The sequence below is a fragment of the Numida meleagris genome, chromosome 3 (assembly GCF_002078875.1).
Source record: "Numida meleagris isolate 19003 breed g44 Domestic line chromosome 3, NumMel1.0, whole genome shotgun sequence".
Lineage (NCBI taxonomy): Eukaryota > Metazoa > Chordata > Aves > Galliformes > Numididae > Numida > Numida meleagris.
Genome location: NC_034411.1, coordinates 72614108 through 72639636, shown reverse-complemented (window position 1 = coordinate 72639636; position 25529 = coordinate 72614108). Strand labels below are relative to the sequence as shown.

General features: G+C 38.0%; 1 protein-coding gene across 13 annotated transcripts in view; it reads left to right on the top strand.

Moving 5' to 3' along the window:
- The window catches only part of KLHL32 (kelch like family member 32), a 122396-nt gene that overhangs the window by 5666 nt on the left and 91201 nt on the right, over positions 1–25529 (top strand). For 4 of the 13 annotated variants that reach the window (XM_021391212.1, XM_021391199.1, XM_021391200.1 and 1 more), the window contains exons 2-7: positions 478–659; positions 777–1201; positions 1300–1501; positions 7662–7716; positions 22222–22310; positions 24720–24900. In XM_021391212.1, the coding sequence (XP_021246887.1) occupies positions 22288–22310; positions 24720–24900 (204 nt within the window). In that variant the 5' untranslated portion in view covers positions 478–659; positions 777–1201; positions 1300–1501; positions 7662–7716; positions 22222–22287. Of the gene's footprint in view, positions 1–477; positions 660–696; positions 1202–1299; positions 1502–7661; positions 7717–12086; positions 13247–18178; positions 20811–22221; positions 22333–24719; positions 24901–25529 lie in introns of those variants that run through there. The other 9 variants (XM_021391201.1, XM_021391206.1, XM_021391204.1 and 6 more) reach the window with 9 other exon arrangements.

Below are 25529 nucleotides of genomic sequence, written 5' to 3'. Positions count from 1 at the left end.
ATAGCAATTTTTTTTTTCAAAATTTATATGTATGAATTATATATATACTACAAGTATGTATATTTTATACATTTTTTCCTTAAATTTATAAGTAGAGAGTGGTTTTGAATATATATCTGTTCCTGATCTAGTATAGGATTTAAAATACTGTCTTTAAATCAGTGACAGTCAGAGGCTCCCTCCGTGAGGGAATGCACCTTGTGCTTGTTTCTTGTCTTTTCTGTGTTATACTTAGTTTTGAAAGCCCTATTTCAATCAAAGTGACCTTTATTTTAGTTGCATAAAATAAAGAAGAACTGAGGTGATGTTTCTGGAAAAGTACCGTGACTTTGACTTCAGTAAGCTGTGGAGATCAAACGAGATCTCAAAAGCTAAAAGCTGAGGTGAAGTGCAGAACTGCTTTCATCGGATAATAGCATCTGTGTTTGGGGATATATTCCTTAGCTGAACTTTCTTTTTATTCTTTTTCTCCATTAGCAAAAAGCCCAGACAAACAAACAGGAAGGGAGCAGGGCTCCTTTCTGGCAGATCTAAGTGCATCAGGACTGCAGAGTACGCTAAAAGCATGCTGTACCCCCACTGCGCTGAGCTTCCCACCTTCATTGAGGTTACATTAAAACACGCTCCACATCTTTTGTGGTCTGTGGTGAGTTTTGCATGTAAGTAACTCTGCTGTATTGGCTTATGGGAAAGTGCACAGGAAATTGGGTGATGTAAAACAGCTGTGAAATCTCATACGTCTTCTTTCAGTGCATGGGTTTTCATCCTCATTACAGGGTCATGGTTATGAGCAGAAAAAAACATAAATGTTGCTGAAAAGTAAGAAAGAACTGGATGTTCTTTGCTTGTGTACTTATGGAGGATGACTATGAATGGAGGAACAGAAACAAGAGTGCAGATTTACAGTAATAAGTCAAACTCTGAAATGTTCCTGTGGCCAAGACCAGCCTTCTGATACACACAGTTCTTTTGTACCACTATGACTGGACCCTCAAGAATATACTCAGTATGCTATGTGGATGCAAATGGCAGAAAAGATGCACTGAAGATGAGAACAACTCATGCACGAAACTATCACAGTACATACTTTTGCAGCTGCTCATATTGCCACGGTGTCCTGGGTCTGCCGTAGTGCACTAAGCTATCTTAAAGGGTGGAAAGCTGTTAGACAAACTGTTCGAATTTATCATCTCTTCTAATTGTAAGTAACTCTTGTACTCCAGGCTTATATTGATTTAGTGGTGCTGCTGGGTAAGTGAAAAGAATTAAGACTGTAATGCACATGTATCCAACCCACAGGCCGCATGCAGCCCTGCTCAGCCTGTCCTGTGGCCGCCCCATGCCATCATGGCGGCAGCTTGGTCCTGGTTGAGTGGCCCAGCCCCCAGGCATGTACCCCTTGCTGAGCAACAACCAAACATCAGTGTGTGATTTGGCCCCATCTGAGCTGAAACCAGAGCACGAGGAGGGCACAGTGCAGTGCTAACTCAAGTTACGACAAGTAAGTTTATGGATTTTGATATGTTGGCTAAACGCTGTCTGGTGAAAAGCAAAAAATATGCAGCCATGCTTTCTGTTTTGGTAAAGGAATTTGAGAAGGGTTTCAAAATTGCCAAAATATTATCAAATTTTTGGTATATTTGCAACTCTGTTTTCAGGTGACATAAATACTTGCCAGTTTTCAAATGGAATCTATGGAGTTGCAATCAAAAATCTGATCTTGTCTCTTTACAAGACTTCTATAAGCCCTATCTTACCAGAGGGAAATATCGCTTACTTCACAGTCATACCTCATTCATGTCATTGCTTTTGGCAGTATGTACATTTGTGAACTATTGTCAAGGATGAAGCACAGGTAGAGTAAAATTTTATTTAAAAATGTCCGATGAACACCTTGAGAGGTCACTAAGAAATGCAACCACTGCCATCAAACCAGCCTGATGTGTTAGTTTCACAAAAACAAGGTCACTGGTTTTATGTTTTTGTTACTCTCATTTTTATATGTTTTAATTAAAAAAAAATTAAAAATTAAAATGTTTTGTTACTTATAGGCATTAACTATATTATATATGAGAGCTGCTCTGAAAGTAATGCCTCCTATTTTATGGTTGGCCCGTGACGTCAGAGGTAGATGTTAGTGGTATGTCCGTAGGGGTTGAACCTTCCCACCAATATTCCATTATGTTTTGTTGCCATGTGACAAAAGGTAGTCTGACACAATGGAGTCAGATGTGGAAGAGCGTATGAAGAAAAGGTGAGCAATTGAATTCCTCTTCGCTGAAAAAAATGCACCCACTGACATTTATTGATGCTTGTGGAGACCCAACAGTGAATGTGAGCACAGTGAGGCTGTGGGTGGTGCATTTCAGCAGTGGTGATAGCAACAGTGGTTCACCTCTGCTGGTACAGATTGTTCCATGCATTTTTACTAGCAATGAACAAGAGTGCTTGGAACACTGTTTTGTAGCTGAGAACTTGCTCTATCAAATAGTGTTGTGCTCTTTGTATCTGTTGTAGTTTCCATGGAAATAATTAGGAGACATTACTTTTGGAGCAACCTTTGTAAATGCAGCCCTAGAAGATTCCTCTTCACTCAGTGTGGCCCAGGCAAGCCGAAAAGTTGGACACCCATACTCCAACAGCTGGGCCTTGTCAATTGTAGTGTGTCAGGTTAGACTAACCTCCAACTTTTCACCTCTGCAGTTGGTGGAGCAGAATTTTTTTTTTTTTAATAATAAGTGGTATAGCTGTAGTGACCTAATGATAGGGGAACGGTGGAAGGAAGTTGTTTGAATATAATTGAATATAATCTTTGGGAAGGAGAAACAAGGACTAGGCTTCCAAACAGTGTTTCTTTTGCTTAGAACTGATGAGGTCACAGAAGTCTAAACATTTTTTCGTTTCTAATTATATTTCTGATCCCAGTTAATAGTCAAAGATTAATAAGGATTAGAGATGATCTCTTCAGGATTTTCTTCCTTAAAATGAAGGTTTTTCTTCAAATAAGCGTATAAGTGAAAGGGATGGGGAAAGACGGAAGAAAATCTTGAGCTGTAATTTGCAGCCTTTTATCTGAAGAAGAAACCAATACAACCTAGCCCCAAAGCAAACAAACCAACAAAAAAAAACACTGTCTGTTCTCGGTTAAGATTGCTTTCTGTCTGTGTGTCTGTATGATACATGCATTTTAAAACTCTTGTCAGAAGAAGTGGAGTTTCTCACAACATTTAAATCAATGGATTTATGGTCCCTTATGCTTCTTGTCTGGATAGATGGATGACAACTGAATAGAAGTTGTAAATTAGCCTCTCCTTACCTTTCTGCCACGGTTTGGTACAAAATGTTCTGCAGCAATATCAGCTTCAGGTACCCTCCATGTTCCTTCTGTTGTGCTATAGCATGGCTGTCTGCAGAGGTGTGCTGTGGACTAGATCACCAGCTTTCCTGCTAAAGTTGACCAGTGTTGTGATCAGCTTTAAGGAAAGAAAAAATTAATATTAGCCTCAGATAATTCTCTGTATGTTCTAAGCCAGGCCAGACAAGAGAATGAAGTGCAGATACTACTATTGCTGCTGGACTTGTACCCCTTCTGTCTAAAAAGAACAGGAATGGACTGCTTTGTCCAGGAATTAATATATGCAGACTTGACAGGCATGTGAGCTCTAGGTGCTTGATGTTCTTTTGTATAATAAGGGCTAAAAGCTGTTAAATGTTGTGTTTTTATTTACCAGATTTTTTCACTGAATTGAAGTAAGCCAGTGTTTTTGCTGCTGCTTACTGTAAATAAACAGAAGAGCATTTGGGAGTCCTGACCAGCTTATGTGTAGGAGAGAGCAATCATAACAAACTGCTTCTGTGAGAAACTGAAAACAAATAAAAGATGAGCTGTTATCCCCGGTTTACAAATGTAGCAGAGATGCTGCCTAAGAAATAGCAAATTATTTTAAAATATGGAAGCCCCTTGTTTGCAGACCTGGGATGAATTTTGGTAACACTTCATGTTGTCCTGTTTTTAGTCTTTAGAAGACTTCAGCAAAGCAAGCGCAATGATTTCTACCAACTCTGGACTCAGGGAAGGGTGAAAATCTAAGTACTGCATTTAGCACTGCCAGAAGTTTTCTGACTCTCCCCAAGGAGTTTCCAAGAATACTGTAACACTTTCCCTATGTGTTTCCAAGAGTGTTACTAACCATTCACAATGCAGCAGTTAGCTGAAGCAAAAAAGCCCTTTCCTCTAACAGAAGCCGAGGTACAAGGAGAACTCAGAGTATTTAAAACCAGTGGGATTTCCTACACCTTTGAAATAATTTTCCGTATTATTTTTTGTTCTTGGCATATTTCAAACTTTCATTATTTTCAGTCCAACCTTAGTATAAGACATGCCTACCCTTAGACAATGGGTAGGCATTGTTAAGATGAGCAGAATACTTTCTGTTGTGCAGCCAAAGGATGAATTTGTACATTAGTGAGTGTTTGTTGTTGTTAAGGTATTAGTTAATTAGTTGTTAAGTGACAACAAATCTCCAAATCACTATTCCATTTTTACTTCGTACATTTTTACTTTTTTACTTTACTTCATGTGACTGAGTAATGTCTGAATATTGTGATAGCTGATAACTCACAATGGCTGCATATATGCAAACATACCTGTGCTCCGTAGAAAGTCTGCAGCATTAAAAGGTAAAGCATTAGGCGTAGACTAGAAGTGGAGCTGATAAGGTGGTAATACACTTATGACTGAAGTTGCACCTTTTTCTTAGTTACTACCTCCACAGAGTAAAAACATGCCCTCAGCAATCCTGGGATCTTTACAGGGAATTCCCTGTTTGTGTGGTTCTGCTTTTAAACAAGTGGCCTGGAAAACTGGGGCTGCAAATCAAATGCTTCTGTGACTGCAATAGTAGGAAAAAGAAACACAATCTTTTTTATGGAAGGGTTGAAACCTTCCATATATAAATATCTTTAGGACATGCAAATTGACTGTGCTGTGTAGGAGTATCCTCTTAGCTTTGAACAGAGTAGCAAGAGCTATAGGGACCAGTATTGTTAGTAAAGTGTTTTGTGCAGGTGACATGTTGAGAAACCATTTTGATGTCTCTGCATTTGTTCAATGCAAGTGAGCTGCTGATGCTTGAAGACTTTCAGACTGGTAAATTCCAACCCAGATCCAGGAATTTTGTTTTCTGGCTGAGACGAGGACTTCAAAGGCAGTGCTTGCATAATGATAAACAGAGGAAATACTCAAGTCCCATCAATATTTTTGCATTGGATTTGGAGTTATTTCATAAATATGTTGAGATCAAATAACTTTTCACTTTAGCTAATTTGCATTTTGTACTCTTCCTCTATTGGGAATCAGTGGCAAGGGTCTTTGTTTTTCTGTCTCAGGTTCAGTATAAATACAGAGATAAAAACTTGCATTTGTTTTGCAATATGCAACTCATGTTATATTTGAAAGGACGGTCATAGAGATGATGCAACAGCTTCTGTCTGCTCACTGACTGGCAACACTGCCAGATCTAAGAGTTAGAGGACTGTAGAGATCTTTCAAACGTATTTTTTGTATCAGATTTTTAATATTTTTAAAAGAGATCAAATGTCTTCTGATTATGTAGTGTTGCCAGGTATGTGAAGGAACTCAGCCAAACTTAGAAGTCAGCATTTTGGTTACAGTGACTTTGGTCATTTGGATGCAGTCCTGCATGCAGTCCTGCATTCAGTCCTCCTTGGCTGCATTCACTTGTCACTGTCCAAAGATGAAAAGAAAAAGTCAAAACAAAACAAACCATTAAGTCTGTGCTTAAGATGCTGGATCATGCACTCAGAGCTACTCAGTTCATTGGCAAGGTGAAGAGCAGTCTGTCCCCCCTGCAAATCCTCTGATTCAAATCCAAGGTTTTGTGTGCCATTTGGTAGAGACAGAAATCAAGCACCATTTAATTATCCAGTGCAGATCTATCTACACTGTCCTTGGACTTGGTCATTGGAAAGAATGGATGGGTACTTCAGGCCAACTTTATGCCAGTCAGCACCTTTTTGGCCAGCGTGTCTCTGTTCCCAGTTCAAGACATTGATGAATAGCTTCATTTGTTGTATCATTCAATGGCTTTTAATCTCAGTATTGTCAGCCTCAAGCATTCAAACACTGGAAGTCAGTTCCCAGACATCAGTAATTAAATACATTCAGACACTTTTCAGAATAATTAATAAGCCTGTTAACATTGTTTTCAAGCTTTTCTCAGCAATCTTGAGATTCTTTGTTTGAAATGAAAGCTTCATTTCAGGTGCAGGTGGCTGTATTTTTTGTGGTTTTTTTTTTCTTCCTCCTTCCCAGGAGCTTTATTTGGTGACAGGGAAGGAAATAATGATGACTGCTTTATTTTGACTTATTCTTACCTTAAAATGAGTTTACTTTCTGTTCACCTCCTTTCTTTGACTGCAATACATTTTTTTTTTTTTTCTGGTGACATTATTCTTCCTACATCAGTCTGTCTTGGTTGTAGTGAAGATGTTGTCCTGTTGATTCCTCTGGAGATGTACTGGCACTAACATTTAAATTTTATTGTTTGCTATGGAACAAACTTAGAGGCAGCATCAGTAGCTTCCATATGAATCGGGGGCCAGGAATCTGAACTAATGAAATAGTTACTGAGGAAAAAAATTTTAAAATTATTGTAGTATGGTGTAGTGGTCAGAAGAATACGGTGAAATACAACAATTCAAACTACTCTCAGGCAATTTAACTTTTATAAAGCTTATGAATTTTCTAGCATATTAAAGAAGCTATGTGAAATAGTATTCTTTTGTTGAATATATGCAGTTTGATTAGGTATTTCTTTATGATGTAGGTTCTTTTATGTTAGCAGAAGTTGCTTTTACTTTAATAGTTCATAACAGCTGGAATCAAATGCTTTACACTCAAACAAGAATGATAATTAAGAATCTCTGATCATGCTGATACTCGTAATATTTAGCTTTTTTAATTATTTAAGACAGACTAATGTGAGATGTTTGTATGTAGGTTGCTCTGAAATTAATGCCTCCTACTTATTTCCATGGAAACTACAACAGATACAAATATGAAAATAACGCTATTTGATAGAGCAAATTCTCAGTTACAAAATACTCTTCTTCAACATAGTCACCACTATTAGCTGTGCATTTTTGCCAGCGATGAACAAGAGCCTGCATGCTGTGCTTGTAAAAATCTGTACCAGCAGAGATGACCCACGGTTTCACGGCTGCGTTGATGAAATGAAAAGTAACTGTGTGATACATCTCTGCTAATCAGTCAGTTGTAGAACATCTTGGAAGAGATCTCAAAAGGTCATCAGGCCCAGCCTCTCGTGAGAAAATAAAACCTGGATGAGATGATCCAGCACGCTGTACAATTGCATCTTGAAAACCTGCAGTGATGGGGATTTCACCGTGTCTCTGGGGAGGTTGTGTCAGTGATTCTGTTGTTTAAAAAAAAAAAAAAATCACTATTATATCATGATGAGTTGTACCCATCGGCCCTTGTCTTTGACATGCGGCTCCTTGTGAAAAGACAGCCTTCACCCTCTTTGAAGCTGCCTTTTAAGTACAAGAGTAATGAAACTCCCCGTGTATTCTCTTTCCCAAGATGGAAACATGTAACTCCTTCAATTTTTCCCTCACAGGACAGATTCTCCATTCCTTGGATGACTTTTGTGGCCCTTCTCTGGACCTTCTCCAGTATGTCCGGTTCTTTTTTGAATTGTGGGTATTAGAACTGGATGCAGTACTACATGTGCAGCCTGTCAAGCCCTTAGCAGAGTGAGATGATTATATTTTGATCTCTGCTAGCAGTATCCCTGTGGATGCAGCCCAGTACTTACTTTGCTTTCCTTGCTGCAGCAGTACGCTACAAAATCATGTTCAGCCTAAAGTCCACCAGGGTCCCAGGCATGGCTGCTCCCCACAGAAATGCTTTTGTGGGCTCCTCTGAACTGATAGGAAGACAGTGAGTCTTCAAGATTGAACTTTGACTACTCCAAGGGCTTCAGTAATGTTGTTAAGGATGACTAGCTAATGTGATAGTTGGTCAGTATTTTATGAAAGAAAACTTAGACTTAAATTAATTTTTGTAAGGGTTGCTCTCCAAGTATTTAAGTGTAAAAACTAGATTTCAGTTAAAGTTACTGAAGAAGCAATGTTTTAACTTGCATTTGGGGATTCTTTACAAACAATGTCCTTGTAACTTTAAAAAAATATATATGCCTTTTGCATAGGAACAAGTGCTCCTAGAACCTTTTAAATTATATATATAAATATATATTTTTCATATTGCCCGGTTACAGATAATGTTTTAGCAAAGCTGGGCTCCAGACATTTACAAATAATTATACTTGGTAATGTTTAGCTTTCCTAAATATAGTGGGTTTCTAATGACTGGCATCTAGCACATGAAGCTGAGTTAGGCATTTAGGACTATCTCCACAAAACATCTTCTGTTTGGCTCCATTCAGGAGAGGTATTCACAAAACCTTGAGGCTTGCTGAGAATCCCACTTCAACATCTGGGTAGTGACAGAAGCTTAAGAACAAGGATTCTTAGCAGGCTGCAAATTATCTGCCTGTATATGAAAGAACAAGATGTCTAAGACAGCTGATACAAAAAGTAAAAGGTGTTGCCTCACTCTTTTGGAAGTAAGCAGGTAACTGCAGCATTTCTAAGTCTTTCAGAGGTGCTTAGATTCACAGTGCCCTTATGATCAGAGGCAGCAATTTACTTTAGAAAACAAGAGATGTACTTCTTTCTTTTGAAATTCAGCTTCTCTGTTTTTTAACAAGCGATTTAAAAAAAGATCTAAGAGCTGTTGATACAGCGCTCAGCTAATAATTGATAAGAGCTGTTGATACAGCGCTCAGCTAATAATTGATCTGAGTTCAGTTGTCCGTGATGAGGATTCAAAACTGTTCCTATCACCTCTTACGAAGAGTAAAAATAATTGTAGAATTACAAAATATTCCAAGTTAGAAGGGATCCACAAGGATTATTTAATCTACCTCCTGGCTCTGCACAGGACTACCCAATACTCAAATTATGTGGCTGACAGCATTATCCAAATACTTCTTGAACTCTGGCAACTTGGGGCCTTGACACCGTCCTGGGCAGCCCATTCCATGTCCACCACCCTCTGGTGAAGAACCTGTCCCTAACCCCAGCTGCCCCTCCCCTGGCACAGCTCCATGCCATTCCCTCGGGCCCTGTCGCTGTCACAGAGAGCAGAGCTCAGCGCTGCCCCTCTGCTCCCTGTGAGGAGCTGCAGCCACCATGAGTCTTCCCTCAGCTCCTCTGCTCTGCGCTGAACAAACCAAGGGACCTCAGCCACACCTCATGTATCTTGCCCTCTAGACCCTTTGCCATCTTTGTAGCCCTCCCTTGCATGCTCTCTAATAGTTTTATGTCCCCTTATATGGTGGTGCCCAAAGCTGCATGCAGTGCTTGAGGTGAGGCAACACCAGTGCAGAGCAGGATGATCTCTCCCTTGACTGCCTGGGAGTTCTGGGCCTGATGCTGATGTGGATTACTATCCCTCTGTAAGTGCACTCTTGGGTCAGAAGGAGAATAAATAAGAGTAGTTACCTATAATCCCGTGATGAAGATGTTTCCTTAGGGCGGGTGGACCTAGTTCTGTCCTGGGAGCTTTGCTCAAAATGTTGCATTGGCATTTTGAAGGTGGGGCTGTAATACAAGTTTCACGTACAGGTTGGTTTACAACTGCCGAGGGAATGGAAATTTGAGTGTATTTCTGTCTTCAACTGTTTGGTCAGTTGAAGACAGAGTTGATAAGAAGACCAGCTCTTGGGAGGTCTCCAATTATCTTAGTTCTACACATTCCCGTTACTGTGACAGGGTTATTGCTGACAAGTGAGAGAAGATGATGTAACTCCTAGAGCTGTCAACATGACTGGTCTTTCTTTGGGCTGCTAAATGTGTTGATAATTACTAGTAGACAGATGTAACTTGATTTATATGGATTTCACAAAGAATCTGTTGATAGGTAACAGATTGGTTCTCCTGATGTTTTCCTTTGCGTTCCAAATAGATCTGTGAACCATAACTTTTTCCAGTCCCTTACATTGTACTTAGATCATAGCTCCTTGCTGCAGTACTTTACATTGTACCCATCTCAGATGAGACTTACCTGAGTTCTTTTCTGTCTTAAGGTTATAGAGGTAGCAGGGTCTGTACAAACATGTTACAGGCGAACTACAGTGGTCTGTAGCAAAAGAGCAGTGTAGATGATGGAGGTTCTACTTTTTGGAACAAATAGATGTTTTTTCATCTGCAGAAAGCAGTGTAAGGTGTTGGACTGGAAGAAACCACCTGCCAGTGAGATAACAAGTAAGGCAGACACACCCAGCCTACAGCCCATGGGCCATATGTGGCCTGATACAGCTCACAATGCAGCCACCCTCTGCCCCGCACCATCATGGCAGGAATTCTGTTCCGCCAAGTGGCCCAACCTGGCCCTAAGCATGCACCCATCGCTCAGCAACAACCAAACATCAGTCCACTGTTAATGCTGTCTGAGCTGAAACCAGGGCACAGGGAGGGCACAGTGCAGTGCTAACTCAAGGTATGACAAATCACAGAATTGTAGGGGTTGGAAAGGACCTCTAGAGATCATCGAGTCCAACCCCCCAGCAAAGCAAGCTCCCTACAGCAGGCTGCACAGGTAACAAATTGTTTATGGATTTTGATACATTGGCTAAAAACCTCATATTGGTTGTAGTTTCCATGGAAATAATTAGGAGACATTACTTTTGGAGCAACCTTCATAGGCATGGCCCTGTACAATTCCTCTTCACTCAGTGCGGCCCATGTAAGCCATACTGTTGGACACTGATAAAATAAGGGATTGTAGCTAGGGAAACCAGTGTCCTTCCAGAATGAGATAGGTTTAATGCTTGGTTGATCTGTAACCAAGGTGCTTACAGCACTTCAGAATGAAAATTCTGAATGATTTAAGGAAATTTTAGAATAAAAAAGATACGATGTAGGTATGCTGAGAGGCCTGAAGAAAGAGGTGCAAAAGAAGTTAGCAGTGCAGATGTAGTGAAAGTTTGAATGATGTTGTGTAACCAGGATCACAATTTTATGAGACAGTATGCAGCAAGAAGCATTGAAAATGACTTTTGTAAGCATTTGCTATCTTGCATTCCCTCTGATATGGTTTTACAGCATGGAATTTCAACATACAGAATTATCTTTACAGTTATCACTGCATGTTTAACTATGACAGTGTCAGTATGTTTGCATGTGTGTAACTGATACTGTAAGAATCCTCTGAAAAGTAAATCTCTCAGCTGTCTCTGTTTTTTTTAGAAAGAAGCAAAGTCAATCTGTCCTGTAGGTCCTGTCAGATTATCCTTCTGATCTATATTATGTAGTAGGAAACAGTAATAATTAGGACACGGTCTGCTACAAGGTGGGTGAGAAAAACTTTTGGAAATAAATGTTATGATTTTCACTAGTGAGAATAAATAAGGTGCCGTCATAGAGGAGATTGTCTGTCCCATACACTGATCACGTACTGAAGATGGCAGAGGAGACTATTCCTTCCCTGGGGCAACAGAGTATCCTGGAGGGAGAACTACCTGAAAGATGGGGCTGGTGGGAAAAGAGAATTGCAACAAGGAGCTATGATCTTTCAGTGCAGTGGAAAAAACTAAGGGACTGCTGGAAAGAGCAGGGAGCAGATGCCCATTAGGGTTTTTGTCTGAAAGAAAAAATTCCTCCAAAACGGAGATAACTGTATGTATTTAGCGCTTATAGCTTTCTTAAATGCAGCGCACAACAAAGTTTAAATTTGGGCAGCCCTCTCCATTCCCCACCTTCCCTTCACCCCAAACAGAATGGCCAGAAATATATTTGTAAGTCTTATTTATTCTGATTATCTCATTATAGTTTGGATTTTCTCTTCCAAATTAGATTAATACTTTAATAAAATGTCTTTTCAGTACAAAAGTGTTTTTAATCACTCCAAGTTCATTATAACGAAAGGGTCCAGATTAATTGAATCTACTTCAGAGCTGTAGTTAAGTTTGGGTTCTGGGACCCCTACTTAAAATTGTAAGTCAATTAGAAGTGAATAATACTGAAAGCTACGTGTGAAAATTCCTTTTATACCTAAAGCAGCTTGCAGCTCAACAGGTATCCCTGTAATACAAGTTTACGCTGCAATGGCATTATCCAGACTTATAGGAGCCGCTCATTGGCTTTATTTTTAACACAAACATAAGACATATGAAATGAATCTACTTAGATTTGTGTGGTGTTTGTTTTGTTTTGCCTAATAAAAATCCAACATTTCTATGTTAGGAAGTATTTGAATTAGAAGTATCCAACATTTTCCCTATAGTAAGATGATCATAAACAACCTCCTTCTGAGCACTGGAGCACTTAGCTTTTTATCTTTTCTACTGTTTTTAACTTTTTGGAGGTTTAACTTCTTAACACTCTTGAAGGGTAAATTGAAATAACAAATCTGGAAGAGCTGTGCTGATTACATGAAACAACAATAGAACTGGAACCATTGTAATCATTGGCACCGAGCTCTGCTGCTGAGTAAACTGTCAGGTATTATCCATTATAATCCAGTGTAGTCAGCAGAAAGTGAAGGCAGCTGTTATGCAAACACTTCTCCACAAAGAAGATGTAAAGCGTGGTTGGTGATCCTGATTTATATTCCAAAATCTAAAGCAAGTGGACTTCAATTGATTCTTTGGGCTGCTTTCTTTAAAAATTTGAGGATGTTTTGGTTAATTGGTTTGTTTATTGTTTGTTGGGATTTTTTTTGTCACAAGCAAGTTTGAGTCCAAGATCTCTGTCTTTGGCTTTCTTCTCTGTACATTCTTCACTGCTGAACTGAGCATGCAGCCTTCTCGCCCAGCAATTACAGTTCTTCCCAGCTGGCCTTTGGCCTCTCTTCCTGTGGTCTTACTGTAGACAAATCCCTCCCTTTTTCCTCTATTTTCTTCACTGACAATTCTCTGACATTGCACTATCAGACTGCTGGAAACAACTGCCGCTGGCTCTTGTGATCTTCATCACCACTTTGCTCTTTATCATCCCTTCTTCTTCCATCTTCTCTCCCACTCCTCATCTTCCAGCTGTCTTGGCCTTGTCCAAATCAATTTCACCATCAAGATGAATGGCTCCCAAGTTGCTCAAAGCTGCTAGAAATCTTCTGATGCCCTCTTCTCTCTGCAGAAAGGTATTTGATATAACTTTGCTTCTTTTCATTGGAGAGTAGAGGAGTAGTCAGCAAGCCAGTTACATCTTAACAGGCTAGAAGCAACTTCTGTTCATCCAGAGCATAATTTTGTTCCTCAGTGTTAGATTTAAATGGCAATTTTTAAATTTTTTTTTTTTGGAACCCAGAAGTTATGTAATAAAAGAAGATTCTAAATATTCTCTTACCTTGACTGGAAATTTTAACTTCATTCAAAGTGTGTTTGAAATTGTCAGTGTCTGTTACCAAAAGATTTCTAATGACATGGTTGAAACTTTATTGATATACATATATATATCTAAATATTCACTATTAGCTGGTTCGCATCTCTTATACTCTGTTCTTCACATGTATTTATAAAAGATAAAATGTAATACAAAAAACCTGTCCAAGTTGGTTCCTATGTTAGACGTTTGCAAGAACTTTGAATAGTCTCACAACTCTTGTTGTGTTTTGTGTAAGGGATTCAAAAGCTTTGTTTGTGCTAGTAACTGTGCCCATTCCAGGCCAGAGCTTGAAACTCAGGCATCTGTATCTATAAATCATTACAGCAACCTCTGACAAGAACTTAATCTGAGCCATTGAGCACTCCACAAAATATTTCCTGGCATAGCCTGGGAGTTAGTTGGTGACTTTTCCAAGTTAGTTGTTTGGATGTGACCATGTTATTTTGGAGGCTGTAAGAGACCAGATGTCTGCACAGCCTGCTAGGACACAATGGAGCCAGGACTGGCATTTTCTTGATGTTGATTAAGCTTTCTCTCCCTTTTGAGGGTAAATGTTGGTGAAGTTATTTACCCTTCCAATAGAGAATTGGCTAGAGTTTTCTTCGAACCATTAATGAATGTATACGACAAAAATCGTGCTAATTTAATGAATACTACATACTTACTGATTGACCTGATTAAATTGTTGACATGGGAACGTGTAAGCCTACTGCTGTCCTGTTGCAATACTCATATGATGTCCAGAAAAATGGTTGTACTCTTATGTACCAAGATAATTTAAAGGTTGGATAAAAATAGCTTTTTGTAGTAGTAGTAGTAGGGCTGTTGAAAGCACACACGGACAATATTTTATGCTATTTTAAGTATAGTCTAAGGGAGTGTCATGGTTTTATGATTTTCGGTTATTGGTACTCCACATCATAACATCATGTAATGAATGTACCTGGTTCTCAGAAGAGAAGGACTACTACATTCCCCACGGTACTTTGCTCCTCTGTTACCATTTTCCAGCCGGAGGGAAAAGATAAAAGCTCGCAGTATAAAAACTTGCAGATCACGAGACCTCGTCCCTTTTTTTCTGCCATCTCTCGTCTTGGCAGCACCTCGCTCTCCAGCCATCTTATTGTCGGTAGTAGAGTAAGGCCTACCTTGATTTTGGGACATTCTCTCTCTCTGTATTGGATTTATCAGCTTAAATTGTAATTATATTGTACTATAGTGTGTTGTTTTGCATTCCGATATCTTATTTAGTAAATTAGTTTGTTTCTCCTCAGATTGTTGCCACTGTTCTTTGCTCTCAGGGCCATCTCCCTACCCTTTCCCCTTTTCCCGGGACGTGGGCCCGTGGGTCCCCCGTCCCCTTTGTCACGGAATCGGGCCTAACGCCCGTAAACCGTTGACAGGGAGAAAAAGCTTCCTTGAAATATTCTGGTCACTCTCCTGGAGTGTAGGTTATCTTGAAGTACAGTTCTGCCACCATGTGGCTATGCAATGCCGTTCTTAAGGTCATGTTTACTTAGCTACTGATATTTACAGCCTTTTTCTTTTACACTTTGAGTGCTCTTGTAAAAATATATATAAATATATTAAAAAATTGAAGGAATATTATAAATCCCAAAGAGATATATAAACTCTTTATGCTTGCGTTGAAGTAAATATAAATGAAAGAAATAATCAATACTCAAATTCATTGGAAATGCCATTAAGTTAATAAAACTTCAGTCACGTGCGGCAGTCTGCTGTCCAGAAATCACTTATGCTTTACTCAATTTTTTGATTAAAAACACATATATATTATAATCATACTTCAAACTTAGGTATAAGAAATAAAAAATCTTGTAGATGAATTGCCAAGGTTGTAGACTACCTACAGAGTGGAATGCCTCTTTCTCTCATGTAAATATTCTATGTGTAGATTTGAAAGGGTTTTAAAACCATGCCCAGTTGTTTTTGATTCTCATTATTCTAAAGAGTGATTGCTGTGTTCAATAAAAGCTCCTTCGTGGTTGTGATAGTTGAAAATTCAGGCTTATCTGAGTGAGTCACTGATGAAGATGACAGCATCTCAGAGCACACCTCATTCTTGTGTGCCCATTTCAAAATTAGTTCCTCCAGTTATCAGCAGAAATAATTATGGTCTTTCAAGTTCAGTTTCTGTTACTCTGCGGTATAAATCATTCTGACCTCATTTAGAGTCTTCCACATTTTGCAGCAGACGTGTCATGTTTCTCAGAAGAAAGATGCTTGAATTTAAATATCAGATTTTTAAGTTTATTTTTAAAAATCCACTTAATGCAAATGAAATTCCAAATGAAAATTCAGTAAGAAACTACTAAGTCTCCCTGTCTTGTCTCTTCTTGAGTTCTACAGGAAAAGTCTTGAAATCGCACTTTGTCAGTTTCATGACAGCAGTAGTGTGCATTAAAACTGAAATGCAATAGAGCTTTCACACCAATGCTTTATAATGGCTGCAGACATAATGTATGATTTAGTTGCTTCACTTTGAGAGAGCTTTGTGTACTTTTTTTCCCAAGGCTTTTTAGAAAGGTGAGAAGATAAATTATAGTGTTGTTCTCCCAGCCATTCTCTAATAATGACACATAGGTCAGCTGTATGGAATGGCCTTTTGCTGGGTAAATGATTTGTATCGTAGCTTAAATGATAGTAACAGTGACTCTGAAAAGCTAGGTGATGATACAGAGTAGTATCACTATTACATACAGTTATATAAAGCTGATTTTTTTTTTAATTTAAAAGTGTGAAACCATGAACACACGTCTTGAAAAAAGCGAATTCTTGGAAGTTATGAACTCCAAATGCATGATTTCGAGTGGAACTGCAAACTGTTTCCTGGTTCATGTGTAGTATGCTACTGTGTTCAGATTTGTCTGCATACAGTTTTATCAGCAGCATGCCACTACCTCTTGCTCAAACGATAGCATATATGAAATAAGCCTTAAGTTACAGAGACAGCCATAAGCCTGGCATTTATTTTCATCTGATTGCCTCTTCAGAAGAAGTATTTTGAATACTGGTGTGTTCAGATACGTAGAGAATGCATATGAATATAAACGTAAAGTTGTAGTCCTGCAATTACCTCTTTATCTCTGTGATTTCATTTTATATTTGTAATTTAAAATCGTAATGACTTAAAATCTTAATGATTTGTAGTAATTTGATAGTGATAGACAATAAAATTCATGATTGTAATTGGCAGTAGCTGATAGCCTGAAGATAGCAATGACATGCCCAGTATCGACAGAAAATAGATTGTAGCTAAGCAGGGTAGCGTAATGTTCTGATTTTTCTGTGCTTTTACTTTTTTAGTTAGTTTACAGATTTTGCTGAATATTTCCTTGTTTTGACTGACTCATGTTTTCCCCAACAAATTCAATTTTTCATTTTCTTTCTCCCTCAGTATTGTAAGAGGTGCTTTTTTGTTTTGTATGGTACTATGAATGTTTTCTCTTGGAAGCCACTGTATTCAGGTACTAAATGAGATGAAAAACTCACAGTTGACCAGAGTTATGTTGTCACTGACAGCACTGGGCAGTGGCACAGTTTCCTCACAGTTGTGATGTTCTTGAAAATTTTTGTATGGAATGAAAAAATATCTTTCAGTTCTCAAAGATGTTAAAGGAAAAAGTAGTGTCTTCTGGGCAAGCAAGAAAAGTGTATTAACATACTCAGAAGACTACATTTGTTCTTCTTTTTCTTGTTTCCAAATGTTTGCCTTTTCAAAATTTATCGGAGTTCTGATAAAAATTAGAATGTAATGCTGTCCTTTTTCTCTGTGAATAATAAATCATATATATGTCTTGATTCTGAAGAGACTTTACAATGACAATTCTTATTCTGTGTCTGAAAGAAGATGAAGTACAGCTTCATTTAATCTGACTTACTAAAACCAGTGTACTTTAAAGAGAAAATCAGAAGCTCTTTGAGTAAGGATCTGTACTACAGACAGAGTAATGCTTAGCTATTACTGTGAAAGTTAGTAATAAATATATTTATAAGCAACCTTTTTTGTGATAAACTGGGTGAAAGTCGTCTTGTGTGGTCTGAGTGTAAAGGGCTTTACAGTTCCATAAGCTTCTTGCTTCATCCTTTGTAAGGAGTTAAAGATCATAGACTTCCAGAAAGGGAAACTGGTTGTGTTGTTGCTCTGTGAGTGCCAACAGTTTACAGGCAGGTTTGGCCCAGTTCCATGACTACTGGGGCAGGAGACCCACGGACCCACACCCTGGGAAAGGGAAAAAGGGTAGGGAGATGGAACTGAGAACAAAACAGCGGCAACAATCTGAGGAGAAACAAACTAATTTACTAAATAGGATATCGGAATGCAAAAAACCACAATATAATACAATATAATTACAATTTAAGGTAATAAATCCAATACAGTGAGGGAGAGTGTCCAAAAACAAAAAGAGGCCTTACTCTAATGCTGGCGGCGAGACACTGCCGAGATGAGCAGGAGCGAAAAGGGAACGTCTCGTGATATGCGAACAGTTTTTATCTTTCCCTCTGGATGGAAAATGGTAACAGAACAGCAGAGTCCCCTGGGAAATGTAGTTCTTCTTCTCTTCTGAGAACCAGGTACCCAGAACTATCCACGATCCACTGAACTGGAGCATTAACTTTTTAACTCTCAGTGCACTACATGACGTTATGATGTGGAATACCGATAACCAAAAATCATAAAACCATGACAGTGAGTCTTTTAGAAACAGCAGGGCTGCCTTAGAGGGATGAATCAATAGCTGTTTTGCTCCACCTGAAGATATCCCCAGAGGTTCTCAGCACTTCTCCAAGTGCCCATCATCAGAAGAGGAGGGATGCCACCTCTAGTCGCAGTCAAGGTTTAGGTCTAAGAGCTGTGTGGATAGCAGTGAGCTGCTGCAAAAGTTTTTGGTCATTTGCCAGTGACATCTACAGCCTGCTTAACCTGTACAGATCCATCAAATTGATGCTTTCTGACTTATTCATAGCTAGTTGTCCTCTTGTCTCTTTACTTGCTCCTAAATCCAGTCTGGGGCTCCACATGGTGCCACCTGTCTGAAGTGAATGAATCCCAGCAGGGTTAATTAAGTAATTTAGTCATTTTCATCCTGAGAGGAATGTGCCTCATTTCATTTTGGGCATATGAATCTAAATACAGAACTTGTTTATGCATGGAATTAGTTCTCAGATCTGGGCTACAGCTTAAATTCGGTTAAATTGGATATGTAACCTGGAAAAAGCCTGTTATGGGAGGGAAATAGTGTTTTTTGTAATATTTGAATTGCTGTCAGTGGTAAACTAGACCAAACGTGAGTTTAGTTTTGATTTCAAATGCCTCCCAGCACCCTACCCCATGCTTTAATCCATTTTATATTCTCTTGGCAGGTAGCTTCAAGAATTAATCTGAATGCGTCCTTTCCTGCAACAAATCTCTCTTAAAAATACAGAAAGAAAAGGAAAAGAATGACTGAAATTCTCTAAATGTCTTGAATGTGTTCTGTGTAAACTTTGTATGTGATATTGGTTCCTCAAGATGAAACCAACTTAATTGAATGAGAGATTTTCTCTGAAAAAGGACACGTGTATTCTGTTAATAAATACCTTTATGTGTATAGTACATACTAAATACCTTTAGGTATTTACACTGCTGTATATAATATTTCCAAAACAATATTATTGTTAACTAAGTTAAAATAAGAAATAGTGACTAAATAAATATTACTTTTTAAAACAAGAATTTGGACAAGTAACTCTTGAACTGCATTGACAACATGCTATGGATGCAGCTAAGTGGCATATTGCTCCAATATTTCTTGACTATCAAACTGCTTTTTACTCTGCTGCTTTGTAAAGTTAAGATGCAAAATACATGGAAAAACTGATGTTTCTTGAGGCTGCATAAGAACAAACATTTTTTTCGTGCATTAATTGAACATTTTCATTTGCTTGGACAGAGTCATTTCTTTTGTATTGCTTGTCTTTGAAATCATTACACATTCTATGCTTTCATGGAAAACTTAAAGTCACCCTCCAGATTGCTGTTATATTCTTTCAGTGCTCACTGGATCATTGCTAGGTTCTCTGTTTTAAAACTTTTGCACTCTTTTAGGTTGTGAACAAACAAAAAGAAAAATAGTTGTGAAATCTAATAGCAGCAGTGGTAGCCTTGTAAAAAGCGAATGTCTCAAAGAAATAATATGCAAATAAAAAAGTATTATAAAACATTCAGGGGGTATCTCAAACCTAAGATCTAGTGAGTTCTCTGTTTGGCCTATATTTTCCTGTTAATCTTTCCAGCACAATGGAGTATTGCACTAAAACAGAAGGATTTAGGTGGAATTAAAGTTTTTCCATTTAAACTGAAAGTCTTATCCTTAAATGTATAAACTAATCTTTTAAACCGATTTAATTACTTAAAGAAGTTAAGTAGAAGGACAGTAGTATATTTTAAACATTCTTACACTGAGAGTTTCCTTATACACCAATGAAAGTTAGTTTACTTAAAGATGGATCCAGCTGTCTGAAAAAGGAAAAAAAATACTCCTGTTAAAAGGGATTTTGGAATTGCCCTGGCACAGCTTATCCATACAACGTATGGAAATGCCTTTTTTTTTAATAAATAAATAAGAATGTCCAGTGATTAAAAATTTTAAGCTGTATTAAGTAATGCTATATATCCAGATAAAAATGATGCACTATTGATCAAATCACTTATGTCCTGCTAGAGTATTCTTCTATATGTAATGTTGATTTAAAAATAAAAACTGTTGAGACAAGCACTGGCATTTGAAAGGAGAAGCAGTGTATGGTAGAATTTAGAGAAGATTTTTTAGGCAAAACCTTGAACTGAGTATGGAGCTATTTGGGTGTCTTGCTGACTTCCTAGCAACTGCCAGGAATATCATATAATCATAGAATCGTTTGAGTTGGAGGCGGTCTTTGAAGGTTGTCTAGTCCCCTGCTGAACAGGGACACCTGCAGCTAGATCAGGTTGCTCAGAGCCCTGTCAAGCCTGACCTTGAAAATCTCCAAGAATGGAGCATCCACCACCTCTCTGGGCAACTTAGTGCCTCACCACGCTTATTGTAAAAATATTTTTCCTTATATACAGTCTAAATCTGTCCTCTTTTAGTCTGATACCATTTCCCCTTGTCCTATCACAGCAGACCGTGCTGAAGTGTCTGTTCCCTTCTTTCTTATAGCCCTTCCATAGATATTGACAGGCCATTACGGTATCTCCTTCTCCAGGCTAAACATCTCCAACTCTCTCAGCCGGAATATCAAGACTTAACTTTAAAAAAAGCATTGAACTGGAGATGGTGAGGAAGAAAAATGTATTAATGTTTTTCACTGTTCCACTTATGCTTACAAAAAAGTGAGTTGAGCTGTGCTTCTTTCAAGGGAGCTCGTCATTACATGAATACTCACTTTTACTGTGCCCCAATAGGCGGGGAGGAGGGTGAACTGCTGAAATTTGGAGTGGTTTTATTGAGAAGTTTTAACATTTTATTGAGCTGTATTTCTCTTGATCAAGAGAATGACAGAAATTAAGACAAAGTACTTAGTAGCCTCAAGGGCCCAGTTAGGCTGATATGCCTAGATGAACACATGATTTTGTCACAACTGAGTGGCTGTTACTCCTTCTGCGGATTGGAGGAAGGACTTGAAATCTGCAGGGAATTCTTCAGAATGTATTGTGCTGACTTGAAGAAAATCCATTTGAACAAAGTTGTCAGCCTCTAACTGTTATAACTGTTGTGCAGTACTACTTATTTCTTCTACTGCTGTGGAACAGTCAACAGCACTTGCAGAAAAGTGCATGTCACGATGCCTCTCTGTATGATGAACAGGAGAAGAGGAGCAGGATTAATATTCCTTTCACACAGGTTGCTTGTTTGTTATCTGAGGAATGACCAATGGTTTAATTCTGCCTTCACACATCTCTTAGGGAGTCTCCCTGAAATTAGTGCAGTGGCTTTCAAAGTAAAGCTGCTAGTCAGCGTAAGATTATAAAGGACACAATTAAGGACAAATCCAATAAGCAAAGAACTGGATTATTTGGACTTTGTCTCATGAGTAACACTCCAAAAGGTGTTTGTGGCGTTTGAGTATTGATTAGCTGATCAAGAGTGGCTGCTATGAGGGAAGGAAAGTTCCTGTTTAAATACAGACAATAAACTTCTCTCTCCTCTACGCCTCCCACTTGTGTCTTTAGGAAAAATTAATGTAGTCAAAACGTGTTTTGGTGTATGGCAAATCTCTTAGACCCTACAAAGGACTGTGAGATTGTGCTGTGATAGGTGTAAGATTTTCATAGCTGTTTATTATTCAAATAGTGGCAAGTAGTGCAAGTGGCAGTAGATGCTTCTGGCCTACTCTAAAAACTGGGGTTTTTTTTGTTCTTGTTGTTATTGGAAAGTTACTTTCCTCACCCCTCTTCTACCCTGTTAAGGTAATACTCCCTTTTTGAGTTTGCGAAAAGAACGTGTGCCACAAGGGCAGTGCTGCCCTTGTAGTGTGTTCCTAGAAAAGACTAGAAGAAAGGCCACTTTCAGACTACAATCCATCTTGCCAATGCAATTTCACAGACACCTAGTCAATATATCTTTCTGCAATAGAAGAATTGCAAAAAAGTCACTTTTGAATTGCGTCTCCTAGAAGTATTAATCTTTAAGGCTGAGGCTGTGTATGCTTTGAATTTTGATGTGCCTCTCCTTTCTCTCTCTCTAGCTGGAATGGTTGCAGCTTTCTCTACAGGATAATAAGCTTTGATGTTCAGACGAGCAAAACTGAAAGATGCCATCTGAGAGGTGCCTGAGGTATAGTACTTGATAGCACATAGTAAGTCATTCCCATTTAGTATAATGTTTACTAAAGCGTCAGTTAGCAGATAGTGAAATGTGAAATTATTATTTTTGTTACTCATTATTCAGATTATAATCTGCAAGAGATTGCTTTCTTGCTGCCACTTACATCTAGCAAAGGGAAACACGCTGGGGTTTGGTTGGGTCTCACAGTCTCTTCATCTATTATCTTGTTTATGGTCTTGTTTATACTTGGAATTATGGATTGTGAAAGCAACTGCTGTTTTACATGTGTACACCTGAACTGGTGCCTGGTGGTCATTTTTGATGTTTGTAGTGTTCCAGTATTCAGGACATATGTTGATCTTTCAGTTCTGCCAAATGATTTAAGGCATTCTTTTCAAATTCATCTTTCAGCCTTCCAGAATTTCTCATTCTCATTTCTCCTTTTTCCAGAGTCTTAGTCATCCCTATTTGCTTGCTAGCCCAGACTTTCTCATGTATTAGTATTGCCCACTGTCTCATCAGAGACTTTGATATTTATGATTTAATTAGTTTCTGAGAGCAACATCAGGGAAAAAAAAAAAAAACAACATTCATCAGAATCTATTTATCCAGTTGCTTTTCTGTGGAACTTTGCTCTATTCTAATATGCTGGTGGTTTCACCCACCGTTCTGTTTTGGAGAGTAGTTAATGTTCATGGGCTGATCTGGTATCTCAGCAGTCTGCCTAATATTACAAGGATATCGTGTCGTTCCTCTTCTGAACAGAAATGAAGAGAAACCATCTCTAGGTATAATTAGGTTATAATGCTTGCACAGTTAATCTTCCAACGTTATTATATTCTCAGTTCTCCTTGGAAGAAAATAATGTTTTTACAGTTTATACAGAAAAGGGAAACCAGGTTGAGGAGATCATATTCTGCAGTTCATCAGGAATCAGTAGCAAACTGATAGTTAATCTTTCATTACAGATTCTTTATGGTTGCTGAAGACTGCAGAAAGAATATACTTTTATTAGTTTACTCTTCATTTTCTCAATGCAGAAGTTGAGCTAGTTGCATTGCCTCCCTACCACAATAGTTTTATGTGGTTACTATAGAAATTGCAGAAGAGAAATATTTGTTAGAAATAATTTCCTTATGTTTCAACAAGTTACATTTCTTGATAATTATCTATTAGAATTTAAGTGGAGTTCCTCAAACAGAATAATTAAAGACAAAGTTTAATTTGAATGAATTATTCTGAAGTGTAGAGTTCCATGTATGAAACCTAAACTATTAGGGTATGAAATTTGTATATAGGTTGTTCTCCTGTATGTATAATGTGTAACTCTATTTCAGCTATCATTTGTAATATCTTAGCTTTTGTTTTTTTAAAAGATTAGATTAGAGCAAACAGCATGCAGGGCAGGTCTGTATTAGTTTGTAAAAGCTCAAGGTGCAGGAGTATATGGTAGTATAGTATGTGGTAGTATAGTAAGTGTTGATGGGAAAGGAGGCTTTAGCAGCTGCTACCATAGCTTATGTATGTAGCAAACTGCATGATTTTAGTGGAAAGGTGATAGCTTATTTATCCTGTAATCAACTATTCCTCAGGATTAACTCTCTGTAAACTCATTTTCTATAAGGACCTAGCTTCTCAGGCAATATAAATTGTTAGTCTCACAGATTTCAGATGAACTGCATTATTTTGTCCCAGAGAGGCTCTGCAGATTTTTTGGTTTGTCTCTGTATTTATTTATGACTGTATTTGCATATAAAAACACATCTGCAGTTATATTGTCTCTTCCTTTTATGCTAGAAAAGGAAGCTGAAACCGGACAATCCTAGGCTGGATGACACAGAAGTCTTGCATTCATACAATCTGGTACTCAGTGGCAGTGAAAGGCCTCAGTATTAAAACAAACGTAACAATAACAACAACAAAAAAAACCTGCTTTATAAATGTGAATGACCTGAGATAATCTGAAAACTTTGAGTAATCCAATATCAGACTTAAACAGGCCACTCGAGATCAAGAGTCTTCATTCTTTTGAGTAGGGATGGTTACATACAGGCACGCTCCTTTCCACAGATGATCAATTTGGATTTTCTATCGCTTCATTCACGGAGGGCTTTATTCTTCTCATTTAACTCTTTAAAATGATTTTGAGTTAATTCTAAGTGCAGCTGACATCTAGTGCAGCAAATCAGAATGGTTGAGATTTTTATTTGAGTATGTAATCAGGTTTTATAATACTGCTAAACTGTGATATTCTTGAAATGGATATGCCATGTCAATGTTTTAGTTGATAGGGTACACAACTTTATTTCCAAAAATTATCAAACAATCTTAGAAAACATTGTTATATATTGCTTATAGGATTGTTACATATTGCTTTCCTACATTTACTTACAAATTCTTTCCCCCTTTCCCTCTCAGCGTTCAAGAAATGTTGACAGGTCAGAGGCTTTGTCAGTCAAGCTCCCATAATGATGCTGTTCTGGCAGCCCTGAACCAACAAAGAAGTGATGGCATACTTTGTGATATCACCCTTATTGCTGAAGAGCAGAAATTCCACGCACATAAGGCAGTCCTGGCAGCCTGTAGTGACTACTTTCGAGTAAGTCTAAAGATTTTGTCTGTTTATTTCTTATAGTAATATTAAAAATTGCCCTGAGTGTTGGAGGGAGAATGGTTATCCATATCATACTAAACAAACTAAAATTGAACCTGTATAAAATTCATGATTATTGTGCATCAGGTAAAGTATTACAACTTCATTACATATGCATGTACATGTGATAGGAAAGAAATACAAATAGAAACTTTCAAACTTTAAGTATCAGCTATAAATATGGAACTCATGCTTTCCAAAGTTAGCCAAACAATTTCTGTTATTAATGGACAAAAAGCTTTGTTAAAAAATTGATAAATTAGATTTATGCTTTGTAAGAATATGGCAAAAAGTGACAACATGCTATATTCCTGATTCTAATCATTTAGATATAGATAATCAGAATCAAGAGTTGATTAAGTATTGTGAATTTAAACTGGAATTATAAATGTTTTTGTACCTGAGGAGATGTTGCCTAATTTGTGCTATCCAGATATTAATTTTCTAAGAATTAGGACAATTATGCCAATTTTTATTCAGAGTTAGTGAAGATAAATTGGCATCTCCAGAAGTTAAAGGAGGGTAGAAGATTTATATGGAATTAGTTGAGTCATCATCTGGAAGTGCCAGATTTA